This window comes from Sporothrix schenckii (assembly GCF_000961545.1).
Source record: "Sporothrix schenckii 1099-18 chromosome Unknown Cont47, whole genome shotgun sequence".
NCBI lineage: Eukaryota > Fungi > Ascomycota > Sordariomycetes > Ophiostomatales > Ophiostomataceae > Sporothrix > Sporothrix schenckii.
In genome coordinates, this window is record NW_015971148.1 from 1,003,075 (window position 1) to 1,015,791 (window position 12,717).

Here is a 12,717-nt window from a genome sequence, read left to right on the forward strand (position 1 = left end):
GTAAACGATATTAAAAGCCGAGACAGTGGGAAGGAAGGAGGGGAGTGGATATATGGGTTCACATTTTGCGTAGTAACTCGTCAGAAAGGGCTGAGACAAAGGTCACGGACCATATGGAGAGGTCGCTTTCACATTGCAGGGACAAGGCAGGGTTAGATGACTGTGCCTTTGAGAAAAAGAAAAGAAAAGCAAAAGGAGTCCAAGGGGTGAGGACAAAAGGGGGAAAAGAAAGGGGGGTGCGCCGAGGGAGACACGCAAGTCCTTTTTCTCTTTTCTTTTCTTTTTATTTTTGCCTGGCCACTAGTCGGGGAAACAAGCGGTGACAGCCATGACCAACTAGCTCAGACAAAAATGCCAGGGCACCAGATGGTCGATCTTTTGGAAGGTCTAACTGGCAATGGCTCAGCCGGACCCAAGCCAGGAAATAATAAATCAGAAAAATATGCCGCTTTAATGGACCCTCGTTGAAAAGACAAAGTCCGGGGCCTGGGTCCAACAGGCTGGCTCACCCACCCCCGTTGCAATATGGCTTCTGGTACGCTAGCGCGTGCTAGCTCGCTGGCCGTCTCCTGGGATGGACAAGGATGTTCCTCCCAAGACGAAGCCTTTGCATTTCGTGGCGCGGGATACCATTTTGTTTTGTAAAGTGACAGAAAGTATCGTGGACGTCGCGCAATGTATTAGTGTCTCGTTCCCCGAGGCTGCTGACTGCACAAAGTTTGACGGAAAGCTGAGACGCTCGGCCGTGAAATATATTAGAGTGTGCGGTGCGACTGTGGCCTTTTAAAGCGATGACTGCGGTGGCCACCCATAGGCTGTAGCGGACTCTTGCGACCGCACCCTGCTCTCCGATGAAAAATGTCGGGAGATACAAATCGCTCCGCAATATTTGCAGCCACATTCCGTCACGCGCATGGCTGCCGAACTCCTTGCGCTGGTCCACCTTTTCGTCTTACAACAACGGTGGTGTAACAGAGGGACGGATTGGGTATCCGCGGTATGGCTGTGTACCCGTTCTCTTGCGTACACAGCGCTCGTTATTGAGATCATTTTTGTATCCTCCGTCATGTGTGGCATGTCGTAGCAGACTACGGCAGGCTGTCGATTCGAGAAAGGCTCTTCGAGATCTGACTCGCCTTTCTCGCAGACACTTCTGAATACTGTACTGCCATCGAGAGCGACCGGTGTACCGCTCCATTCCGCAGGGCAGGGGAGGTATCTTGCATCGGCCGGTTGACCGCTTGAAGGGTGGTTACATTGCTTTTCCTCGCCTCACCTTCAAATGTGCGCTGTGGTCGGTTGATGCTTTGCCCGTTATCCTGGCAGGCCCTTGCGAGTAGGTCAATCCACCAGGTATGCACCGTGCATGAATTGGGTGCATCCTTACATGTAAGCTGGGCAGCAGCATCGGCCGGAGGTAGGGTTAAGCCACGATGCCAAAGCTATAAACAAAGAGGACATGAGACCGCCTGGTACAACATACGGTCGGAGGAAGCGGCGTTGCAGGGCATTGCGGCGGTAAAGCTTGCATGCAGCTTGCAGGGCAGCTCATGTTGTGTCTATTTTTGTGTCGCCGCTGACCATGGCAGTGTCCACTATCCCGCCTCAACTAATCGTACCTTGCGGAATGTGTCGTATGGATACGTTTAAAACAGGGGTGAAGGCATGTACAGAGAAGTGTCAGCAATGGAGACTCAAATCGGCATACTGGAAGCGTTTCCAGCATATCTCGTGGAAGCAATTCAGTTGGTCCGCGTAGTAGTCGAAGTTGCTGCTCGTATTTCAGTCCTTCTGCAAGTCGCTCGGAACCTTGGCGGTGACGAAGGAACGGGGGTTAATGGGGATGCGGTGAATGCGGTCTGTGTGCGAAGTATTTCCGTTAAGGTCATTTTCTTGGTCAAAGATGGGTCCGCCCTCTCTCGGAGTACTCCGTTTTAAGACGGGAGAAAAAGAAGGCTGGACAGAACATACCTCGCAAAGGTAAAATCGATTCGCTTGCCCCAGGCCTCTTGACTGTCAGTCTCCGTGGGTCTCACTGCCGCAAGCCAGCGCAACGCTGCTCCACAGTACATCGCTTCTGTGTTGCAGTGGAGCCTGCCACGCCAATTCAGTGGACCAAAGCCCTGACCAGCACTTTGACATCGGTGAGGATCACAATGTGAATGACCCTTCGTGTGCGTGTTTGGGCCGCTCGGATGCCATCCCCAAAAGGGTCTAAAAGATAGAAGATGAAAACCACACGGCGATGTGATGGGCCAAACGCGGGGAGATGCAGATTACGGAGTAAAAGGGGAGGACAAACGCTGAAGAGAAATTGTCGCCAAGAAAAGGGGGAAGGGTGAGAGGACTGACAAAAAAGGCCAAGTGTAAACATTTGTTGAAAAGAAGGCGCGACCAATAAGTGCACGGCGTATGTTGTACAGAGTCATTACAATTGAGCAAACCACGCGGAAGGATGCTACCCCTGCGACACAGAGTGCTGATGTGTGTTGCGCCTTCCCTGTTCGTGTGATTGCCAGAAAAGGGAATTATTGTGTACTTCCGACCGGTTCTTTCCTTTGTTGACGCCCAACACAAACTGGAGAAAGCAGCATGGACGACGCACCGCAGCCTGACTCCTGCCTGAAATGCGTACATGAACAGTAGTGATACGAGGTGTGCTGCATTCGCCTTTTCCTTTCCTTTCTTTTTTTCCTTCTTCTTCTTTTTTTTTAAAAAAAAAATAACTAAAAGAAACACTAAAAATCTCTTTCAGTCCAACCTCGTTCAGCAAGACATCACGATCGGCCTATTGCCGACAAGCCGACTGCCACTACCGCCATGTACCACGTGTAAAACGGTCAAGACAGTGACGTAATCAGAGCGACATAACATACGGAACGGCCGCAAGCGACGAGTAGGATGTAGTGGCACTGACTGCGGCGTCTGGTTACAATTGGGTTACAGGTCGGCCACTGATCTATCACAAACACGATCCGCGGCAAGATCCTGACATGGTGGAGGATCGCGAGGAGATACTTTCTTACCAGTACGTCTCTTGGCTAAGCATCCACAGCATTCACGCTGCGACCACACATATCTTACCTACAACTGAATCAAGAACGGCCGCGCTGTGTCATGGACACAAAATCCGCGCGCTGTAGCGACCTGGTTCGGCGTACGGGCGAAACGATGCTGCGTTTCTGTTTTCGAGAAACCAGGTAGGATATGGAGTCCTTTGCATATGCAAAATAAAGGCGGCAATGGGGGGATACGCGGCCGGAGGTTGTAATTCAGGCGGGAAGACTGAGCGTTTGAGGCGTTACCTGTTATTAGACTCCACATGTAAGTGGTCATCGTATCATTGCCAATCCTCTGCGCCTTTACGTCGCCGCTTTTATCGTATCACAAGACATCGGCTTTGCATAAAAATGCCCTTTGAACCTGTCCTCGCAAACGCGGTAACCCAGGGTAAAATGATCGAACTCGCACACCGCCCTCTTTTTCTGCTGAAGGAAAGAAAGGAAACAGGGGGCCGATGTGATTGGAGCTAACGTGTGGCATGGGATTGGACCGGGTTATCGTCGGGAAGACACTGACCTAGCGACAATTCTTTCGAGGGTTCCGGCTGGCATCCCAATGCGGTAATAAGCCTAAGGAATTGATCTCGCTCTAGGAGAACGGCAAGTCGGCACCGCGAGTCGAACGACCCCGGTGCTCCGCGCGACATTTGCGCCCTGGCTCGCCAAGATGTGTTTTAAGACTTGGGAATACGGATATTGTGCTCAAGACTCGTCAGAGACGCCTGTCCGTTGTAATACCGTGAACACGAATCGAACGGAAGAAGGACCGCGCACTCGCTAGTGCTTGCTGGGTTGGGCATCGTGGCAGGCAAGACAAAGGAGAGTACAATGCAGTACGAGTGTTCCATAACACACAGAGAAATTCGCCGATGCAACCGCTTTATCCCAGATAGGTCTAACTAGTTGACCACAAGTCGGTGCGCCATGGATAGCCCCTGTGAGAGAGACCGAGGCACTCTTGGTGGGTCATTGTCGTTAAGACTGCCGGCATTTCTTTGGCGAGTAATATCTCTTTGGCCGGAGAAAGTATGTCGAGGGAGAGAAAGAAACACGCGTTATGTACAGACGTAGCGTGAAACGAGGCTACAGGCCGTAAAATGGAAAGTGGCGGCGGTTAATAGATGGCATGATGAACAACGTGATAATAAAGACCCCTGAGCTTGACGACTTGGACGATGGTGCTGATCGAGAATGGGAAATTCACGGGAATTAACACAGAAAGTATGCTCAGAGGTCCGTGAAGGAAATATCCTTCCGGCCGCTGAGAAGCTGGGAGTGACGAGCATTGTCGACGGCCAACCAAAGATCATAAAACATTGGGCATGTTACCCCATCCCCTCTTCACAGATCACGGCCTACCAATGGCGGTCGCCTTGTAAACACAGTTTTGTCTGTTCAAAATTCCTGGCAAAATATAACATACAAAGGTGTCCAGTCGGACAAGCTCGGAGCCCACGCACAGATATGTAAGACACAACTGAGATATCAAAGCTCAAGCTTGCGCCATTCTCCGCAATGAACAAGGGAGCAAGGACAGGCGTGGGCTCCCCTAGGATGGTGATAAGCACCGGACCCGGTTGCACTTACTTCGGGGCGCATTGCGGTCACATCATGTGAGCACCGCACGGGGAAGATCACGAAAGGTATAGCGAGTATGCCCAAGCTCATCAAACTGTCCACGGTCGTAGCATTTCTCCAAGAGGATGCCCCGTACGGCACCTTGCAGCCCCATCGAACAAGTTCACCTCGTGTTGAGCCCTGTACGCTGACGGCGGCATCAATTCACGTCGCCTCTACGGAATAGGAAGTTAGCCAATGCACGTATCTATACTTAAAATATACGTTTCCATCTTACTCTCCGAAAGCAACGCAGTGACCACGGAAGATCAGGCTGTGCTGCAGCACAGCTCGCTTATTTTTGAGGACCGACCAGGCTGAACATTAAGTACATCGTAAAGAGGGTGGAGGCTTTGCAACGACAGGGCGAACAAAGGCTTTGGGCGCTCTGGTCCAACAGGACGGTAATTACCTATGCCGCTACCATTAAAATCTTCCGTTGCACCTCACCGCAACCTTGCAACAAAGTTGGAAAAGAGGAGACGGGATTTTCATAAAAAGAAAAGACGAGGGATACAGGAGAGGTGACGGCCGAAAGGTGCTGCGCCAACTCAAATCCTCGGCCAATGGACAGTGACCGACCGAGATGGACATAAATCGCTTGTTCACCGCAAAATGAGAACCGTTTTGCGCTCAGTCCAGTCTAACCAACAATCGCCAAGCGCCTCCAGAAGCAAAATGCAAAAAGTAAGTGATATACCCTGTCAGTGGTTGCACTAACTGCTAGCCACCCACCATTTCGTGTCCCTGGCAGGCTGCTAGTGAGAACGGAAGCCCGGGAAACTTTACCTAGTGCCATCTCCCGAACAAAGACGGTGAGCGTTCTGCGTGATCCTGCCAGTCATGTATGTTGGATTCTCCCAAAAGGTTAGGGCCTTTTCGCTAGTCAAACGGGCGGCCGGTACGTCGTGCTGAGAGAAATTATTGTTCCGTCATAGCGCGGGGGGAGCTGTTCCAGAAGAAAGTGGTGGTTGTCTTGTTTCGACGCTTCAGGGGCTGGGAAAGTGGCCTGCACAAAACCAAGAGTGGTGAAGGTTGAGCGTCCTTTCATGGCCATGGCGATGTCTTTAGCAGAATGCTGGACAGGACTGACGGTTGCTCTTCCATCCCAAGCTCTCCCATCTGATGGTTCAGGTTATCCTGTCTGCAGTTCATTGCTCTTTCCTCGTCACATATCTTGGTGTGATAGGGCCCACTTGCGAAAAGGGGGCAAGCCGAATGGCTAGAACCAGGGGCTGCGTCTTAGGCCCAAGAAGGAAACCACATGGATGGGTATGCGCAGGCCATTTAATTCAGCGCAAGGGAAAAGGACACAGACAAGCATACTTGGAAAAGACTCTAATTGTTTTGTTCTCCAAATTATCAATGCGGTGGCAAAAGCATCGCCCCGTTTTCATTGGGCATTTGTCTGTGGAAGGCTTCCGATGGGATGGTTCAGTTTGATGACAAGGGGGCAGCAGGAGCGACCGCCGCGACAGAAGAAAAGAAGGCAAAAGGAAGGAAAGAAGGTGGCGAAAAAAGGGACGAGAAAAGAGGCAGGTTTAGGAGAGGAAAGAAACGACGGCGATACGCGTTCACGCAAGTTACAAAGGCAAGAAACATGCAGGCATGCAGCCATTACGTCGTTCTTTCCCGTCGTTTCGTACTGGGACCACAATGCGAGTTCCGACCTGTCCTTCCCTCACCCAACATGGGAGAGCCCGTCGGTTATTCGTTTTGTTCCTGGTCTGCGGTATGAGAACTAAATTGGAATGGTCACTTCTCGTTTTGGCAAGGTTCTCGCAGGCAAGGCAGGCGCCCCCATCCATGAGACCGCCTTCTGTGTAAGATCGCCACATCCCACATCTCCTGGCGTTACACCACTTGGGAGGGAAGGAACGAACGAACAGCGACAGGAGAGTAGACCGGACGGCCTCCGGATTTTCGTCACCCACGTCCTCCTTGCATCGCCTGTGGACCTGCAAACAAGACAGAAACACGGAACGCGCGACACCCAAGACATCTCCCACTCTGCTTTGCAAAAGGAGCTCCCTGGATTGCCCACTAGCTTGTTCGTGCGTTGCGCAGACTTGAGTCGCCAAAGACAACCTATCCTTTGCTTTACATCATTGCTTTTTGTGTTGTCTCCGAGATCATGGTACAGGCCATGCAAGAAACGAGACAGAACTCCACCAAGTATTTAGTCCCATCGAAGCTAAATGGCCCAGCGACCCCAGAGACAAAGAGACCCAACGACATCCAGCGTGCGAAGCCGGTGACAGGGGTGGCCCCAGTGAACAAGTTGGCTATTACGAGATTGCCGCTCCACCGAAGACATCCGCAGGGGGCTCAGCAGCTCTGGGATACGCCCCGACACGGCGAGTTGAAAGAGGGATAGATCCTCTTTTTTCGTTGTTTCTTGTCTCTGTTACGCCTCGTTTTCCACGTCACCTGGCAAAGGGGTGTGATGTTGGCAAATTAACCAGCGCTGGCTTTTAAGGACAAACGAGGCGAAAGAGGCTATGGGACCCGCAGAGCAAAACCCCGGATGGCTTCCCCGGAAACAAGCACTTGGTATGGCTTTGCTTCAGGCTAGCTATTGGACAGCGCATGGGACAAAATAAGGCGGCAATTACTCCGTCCCTCGGCAAGGTACTCCGTACCACAAGCGCACTTGAAAGACTTCTTTGTGAATGTCTCTGCATGTTACGGAACAGAGCCCGGAGCACGGGGTCACACTGCCAGAACGACAGAGACAAATGCAAAGCCATACGACGTAGGGAGACTCACGATAATCACGACGAGGCTTTGGAGGGAAAACAAGTCATGCTATCCAGTAGACCAGCCTAGCTCAACCTGCGCTCTGCCAGGGCACGCAGTATTGTCTCTCCTCCATTCTCCGTGCTCTTTTCCCTCTCCCGTGTTCGCTGGCAAGCACCCCACGCTGAGTCTTTTCGTGTGGCAAGCATAGCTGCATGCAGCTGCCCAGCGCTACAAGACTGAGGCAAAAGAAGACCGGTCAGCTGCAAGAACCATAGTCCTGGCCGTTCATCGTCCGTTCCGACGTTCAACCGAAGCCTTGTGGGCATACTGACCGGGTGTACTCTCCACACGAATCTGCTCACTGCATGATGCCAAACAGGCATGTGGACAAACGGACCTTGAAACTTTTTATGACACGGCGCAAGAATCATGGCAGATCATGGGCAATAGCCGTGGCATCACCAACATCGGCCAGTATGGAAAGATTTTCACGGGAAAGATGCGGAATTTGGGGTCAATAGTGACGGCACTGGGGCCTTCAATGTTGGATTTTGCTGTCTTCTAACTTCCGATGTTGTGGACTCTCGCATGCCTCGTGGGCTCGAGCGTCTAGAGGCTCGTCACGGGCCGAACGCATTCCAAGGAACTGCCACCTTTTTGCAAATTTCTCAAATTACCCATGGCATACTGCTGCGGTGTTGAACTCGGATTGGACGTCCAAACGATTGATTGTCGGTCCTTCTTTCCCTTCGTGGATAAAGACGAGTGACGGAAAAACGCCGACGTTCGCCATCGACCCAACCCACTTACACGCTCAGAGTGTCACTTGATGGGCGGTGGAGCATCGTCACAAAAATAATTGGCCACGGCTATCATGTCAGCCTCTCTCAACCGGCGGTGTTAACAACCTTGACTCGCTCGCGATTTAACTTTCAAACCCCTTACCATGCGGCAGTCCGGAGCCTTCATTCCGCACAAAAGACCATCTCTCTATCCGAATGGAAGGGTCTTGGCACAACGACGATGATGTGGCTGAGATGACCATCGAGACAGTTGCTGAAGCATACAACCGCCGGTTGGTGTCCAATTCCTTCGCCATAACTCTCTCCACTTCCACCCCATGCATATTTTTTCGTCAGCATCGTCAGATGATGTGTTTCCAAGAGGCGCAGCTAGAGGGTGGCACTTATTTTTATGTTACTGAAAAGAGAAGTCAGTCTTCTTTGCTATTTGCTCTGAGACTGCCACGTCCCTCTCTTGCATGTCGTTATCAGGAAGGAACATCATTGATAACAGCAAAGGGCGAAATGACGAACAACCACCCGGCAGCGTTACATCGTTACAGCAAGTGATGGGTGCATCCGAAGGACCGCATGTCTCCGGCATCGTCCCCTTGTTGGCTGGTGCTCTTCTTGACGTTGGTGCTAAGCCGACATGAGCCAGGTTTGTCGTACCCCGGACATGCAAGCGCTTGCGAGAGTTGGAAAGGGGGGGAGGGGGCAGGATGTGCCACGGGGAATATCGCTTTGTCGTCCAAGATATTGTCTACGATCCTCTGTTCCTCCCCATCTCAAAAATCAGCATCAAGCCGCGACAAGCGACAGCGCGGGGCGTGTGGAACAGAATACGATGTGCTCCGTACATGGCTTGGACTGCGAATATGGCCCGCTTCTTCAAAGACCTGACCAACAGCTGATACGCTGACAGGTATTTTGACTATCCCTTCCTGGCCACCATTGCAGCAGTGGCCGCGATGGGTTCAACCTTGTGATAAGCTTCACACTCGCGACTCGTCCCGAGCCAGCCAATGCAAGATCACGTTTCCGATGTTCTCCACGATTGATACGCAACACTACCCGTCGGCCCGACGTGTCAGCGTGAGCAAGAGTATCTTCAACGCCATTTGAGCGACTCCCCGTCTACCGAACACTTCACTTCTATCGAAATCAATAGTCTTTACGCACATATTATCGGCAACCGACGTGCTGTGTCGTTCACCAACATGGGAACGGTGGGTGTTTCTCTACGATATATTGACCATGGGCACGGTAGAGTCTATCCGTAACTCGTGTAAGTGGTCATAGGTTTGGCCCCAAAAAATCCCTGCCATCGCTTTTCACGACGGAAGGACACTTGTAAGCTACCGGAGCAGTGAAAGTCTCGTCACGCTGTCGGAGCTGTCAAACTTTATCCTCTGCTCAGATTTCCTTCTATATTCCGCGCACAACGCTGAATCTACATTATTCACAGCAGTCCTTTCCAGGGCAACCCGATGCACGAGAGACGGTATCGTGGACCATAACGAATGGTTAAGCGGTACGAAACAGAAAGCTTGAAGGCACATTCCTCCACTATCACGGACGAACAGGCAGCTGAAGTCTGCCAAGGAGCGTTGGCCATCTGTGCTTGGATGCCTCCCTTACAAGATAATGTAGGACACTTCAGTATCATTGGGCAGATCTGTGCAAGAATAACGCATCTGTAAAGGATACTCGCGTCATTAAACATGCGAAAACACACCACAAAAGTCCTAAACGACCATCGTGACAGGGCAGGTACGGACATTTGTTGCCCGGAGCCTCTTGGCGACCCTGTACAGGGTATGAGAAGAGTGAAGGTATGTCCAGGCTTCTCATGAGAACGTAAACTAAGCATCAACAATGTTGACGCATCGTCATGGGTCGCTCTCAGGTGGCAGCCCTACCCCTCCTTTTCGTTCAGACTGTTTTGAGGCCAAATACCAACATACATTCCTCGCTTCTGAGACAGGCAGGTGGCATGCCTCCTCGACAACGATGGGAGACAAGCGGTGTGCCTATTTATTCATTTGCGAACATGGGGACCTTGTCTGCCGCAATGGGAAAGAGAAAAAAAAAGCCACATTCGACCCATCCACTCGCCACTCTTCCCGAGACTACGCTCTTTGACTCGGCATCGGCATCTCATTTCCAAAAGGGGATGTGTGAAAGCATTACAGAGCGACAGTCCTGCTCAAGCGAGGAGTCACCATTTGCAATCACATTTCCCTGCTTCAAAAAGCCAGCCACCAAAAAACATGAAAGAAACCAACAGCAAGAAGTTAAAATAAAGGAACATGGGATGCACCTGGTGTTGCAAAATGGTCCAAATACAAATGCAAACGTGCAAACGGGAGTGGAAAGGAAACACGGGAAGGACATGCAAGGCCGTGTTCCCTTGTCACACCGGTCTTCCCAAGTCCCGCACAGCCGCTTGTGGTTTTGTGCCAGTCCTCTCACATTTCCTCATTATCACAATCTCTTTGATACTGTGAGGTCGCATTGCGATCGCCGGTTTGGCGGTTGGTTCAGAAAGTCTCTCACGTTGCGAAGTGCATTGTACTCTGTACATCTCGGTGCTATTTGACCACCGCTGGCATAGTGTCTCTTTGGTATCACTTATTTCCCTCGTCTCTCAACTCGGCTGCGCACAATATGCGTCGTGATTGATTGGTACTACTTCCTTCTGTTGATTCGCATATGCACGGATCCAACGGACACGGTCAACGGGAGGCTGCAGGGTAAGAGACATGACCTCACAGGTATCACCCTTGGCAGTCACATTTATGGACGTAGAAGCCGCCAGACGAAAAGGACGACCAAATATGGACTCGGAGAGCGGTTTTATGGTACATGTCCGGAAAAAATCAAGTCTTTCTTTGGTTCACGAGGCCCCAGCCGCCGGCCCCCAATGTCGGTCTGCATGGCCCCCAACTGCAGCGGTCCATATACCGGTGAGATGGCATCACTGAGGCAAGTCGGCGTAAGCATGATACGTCTCTGCGTATACGTGAGACGAGACTATTTATTCTCAACAGAAAACACCCCTTCTCTTAATCTTGTGACACTTATTGCACATTAGATGGCATGCACACCACGGACGTTTTATCTGCTTCCTGAATCCTTCCATGGTACATCATCCGGCATTGAAGAATAATAAATCCACAAGTTCTGGGCGTTAGGATGGCGTCCACAACACATGCGGTGACCCCTCGCTTGTGTTCGTCTATAGAGAATATCCTCCGTATTAGTCATTTCGCGCCAGTCTTTCTTTTCATGTGACAGAAGCAGTTTTATTCTTTTCCTGTCCGTGCTTTTTTTCACGGACGTGAACCGGAAGTTGTACGGGAATGGCGTTTACTGAAAACAAGGCGGCTGAGGACGAAGTAAAAGACAAGAAAATAGCCACGAAGACATTGATGACAAGGTGCATGTTTCACTACAGACATATCGTCCTTGTCATATCCTATTCGTACCTGCCAAAATTTGATTCCATTCATTGAGACATGCACTAGTGCCCGAGCTCTATTGGAAAGCGGCGTATTGAAATTGCTTGGCAGGTGCAGCTTGGTTCTTTCACGTCCGGGACAATACCTCCAAAATGTAGTGTTTCTCGGGCGTCCATAAAACGAAATATGAAGCCAGGTAGCGGATAGGTGCGTCGTCAATGTATTACAGCGTAAGCTGCAATATGCAGACGCAAGGGACGAGTGGCCGCCGGAAGCAAAATAGCGCGTCCGCGAGGTGATGCAAATTATGGGACGCTCATGAAAATGTTTTGATTTGATACAATCATATTTGACATGGTGTGCTCATCTGCGTGCTCATCCTGCAGTGAACGCAGGTCAGGCAGGTCTGGTTCGTGGCTGCAGTACAATGTGCCTTTACGGAAACGGCCGTAGCACAGCAGCATGCAGCATGCAGCATATAAAGGGCTGAACAAATAAGGCCAGTTTCGGGAGACATGCAAAACGCAGAAGAAAAGTAGAAACAATACTCCCTGTATCCGACACGCTGCCAACGGCTCCCTTTTGAAGTCTCGCTGTGAAGCAAGGGGGAACGGAAGCGAGCCACATCAGTTTCTCTTCTTGTCATGTTCCTGCCGCCAAATCAGTCTTGTGACCTCAACCCTGCATCTGCCTCGTCTATTTGTCCTTGCATCCGGCTACCCTTTCATGTCCTAGAAGGGACTTATTGTTTGATTATTTTACAGTCATGAACAAGTGGGTGTGCAGCAAAACGGTCAAGAGGCAAAAATGCACAAAAACCCTGACAGGGACTGGTCAGTCGGCCGCAATCTACGGGTCGAGAGACGATGATACAACAATTGAACGCATACAAAATGCACAAGTTGGACACTACTTATTGAATTTCGGCGCCGAAATGGTTGGAAGAGAGAGTGGGCCGCGGTTTCTGCCAACGATATCACGATGTTTTCTATAGTGCTTTTTTTCTTTAAAGTTGGCGTTTTTTTCTCTCTCATTTTTTCCCGGATTCTG

General features: G+C 50.9%; 3 protein-coding genes across 3 annotated transcripts; 1 reads left to right on the forward strand and 2 right to left on the reverse strand.

Annotated features, from left to right (window-relative positions):
* Nucleotides 1-1,782: 1,782 nt before the first annotated feature.
* SPSK_03777 (uncharacterized protein) lies at nucleotides 1,783-2,072 on the reverse strand (the record flags this gene model as incomplete). Its single annotated transcript, XM_016730611.1, has 2 exons — nucleotides 1,783-1,927; nucleotides 1,972-2,072. The coding sequence occupies 2 exons, from the start codon at nucleotides 2,070-2,072 to the stop codon at nucleotides 1,783-1,785; spliced, it is 246 nt and encodes an 81-aa protein (XP_016584913.1).
* A 4,741-nt stretch (nucleotides 2,073-6,813) lies between these two features.
* SPSK_03807 (uncharacterized protein) lies at nucleotides 6,814-7,056 on the forward strand (the record flags this gene model as incomplete). Its single annotated transcript, XM_016730640.1, has 1 exon — nucleotides 6,814-7,056. The coding sequence occupies one exon, from the start codon at nucleotides 6,814-6,816 to the stop codon at nucleotides 7,054-7,056; it is 243 nt and encodes an 80-aa protein (XP_016584914.1).
* A 448-nt stretch (nucleotides 7,057-7,504) lies between these two features.
* On the reverse strand, nucleotides 7,505-7,747 carry SPSK_10544 (uncharacterized protein; the record flags this gene model as incomplete). Its single annotated transcript, XM_016736917.1, has 1 exon — nucleotides 7,505-7,747. The coding sequence occupies one exon, from the start codon at nucleotides 7,745-7,747 to the stop codon at nucleotides 7,505-7,507; it is 243 nt and encodes an 80-aa protein (XP_016584915.1).
* Nucleotides 7,748-12,717: the final 4,970 nt, after the last annotated feature.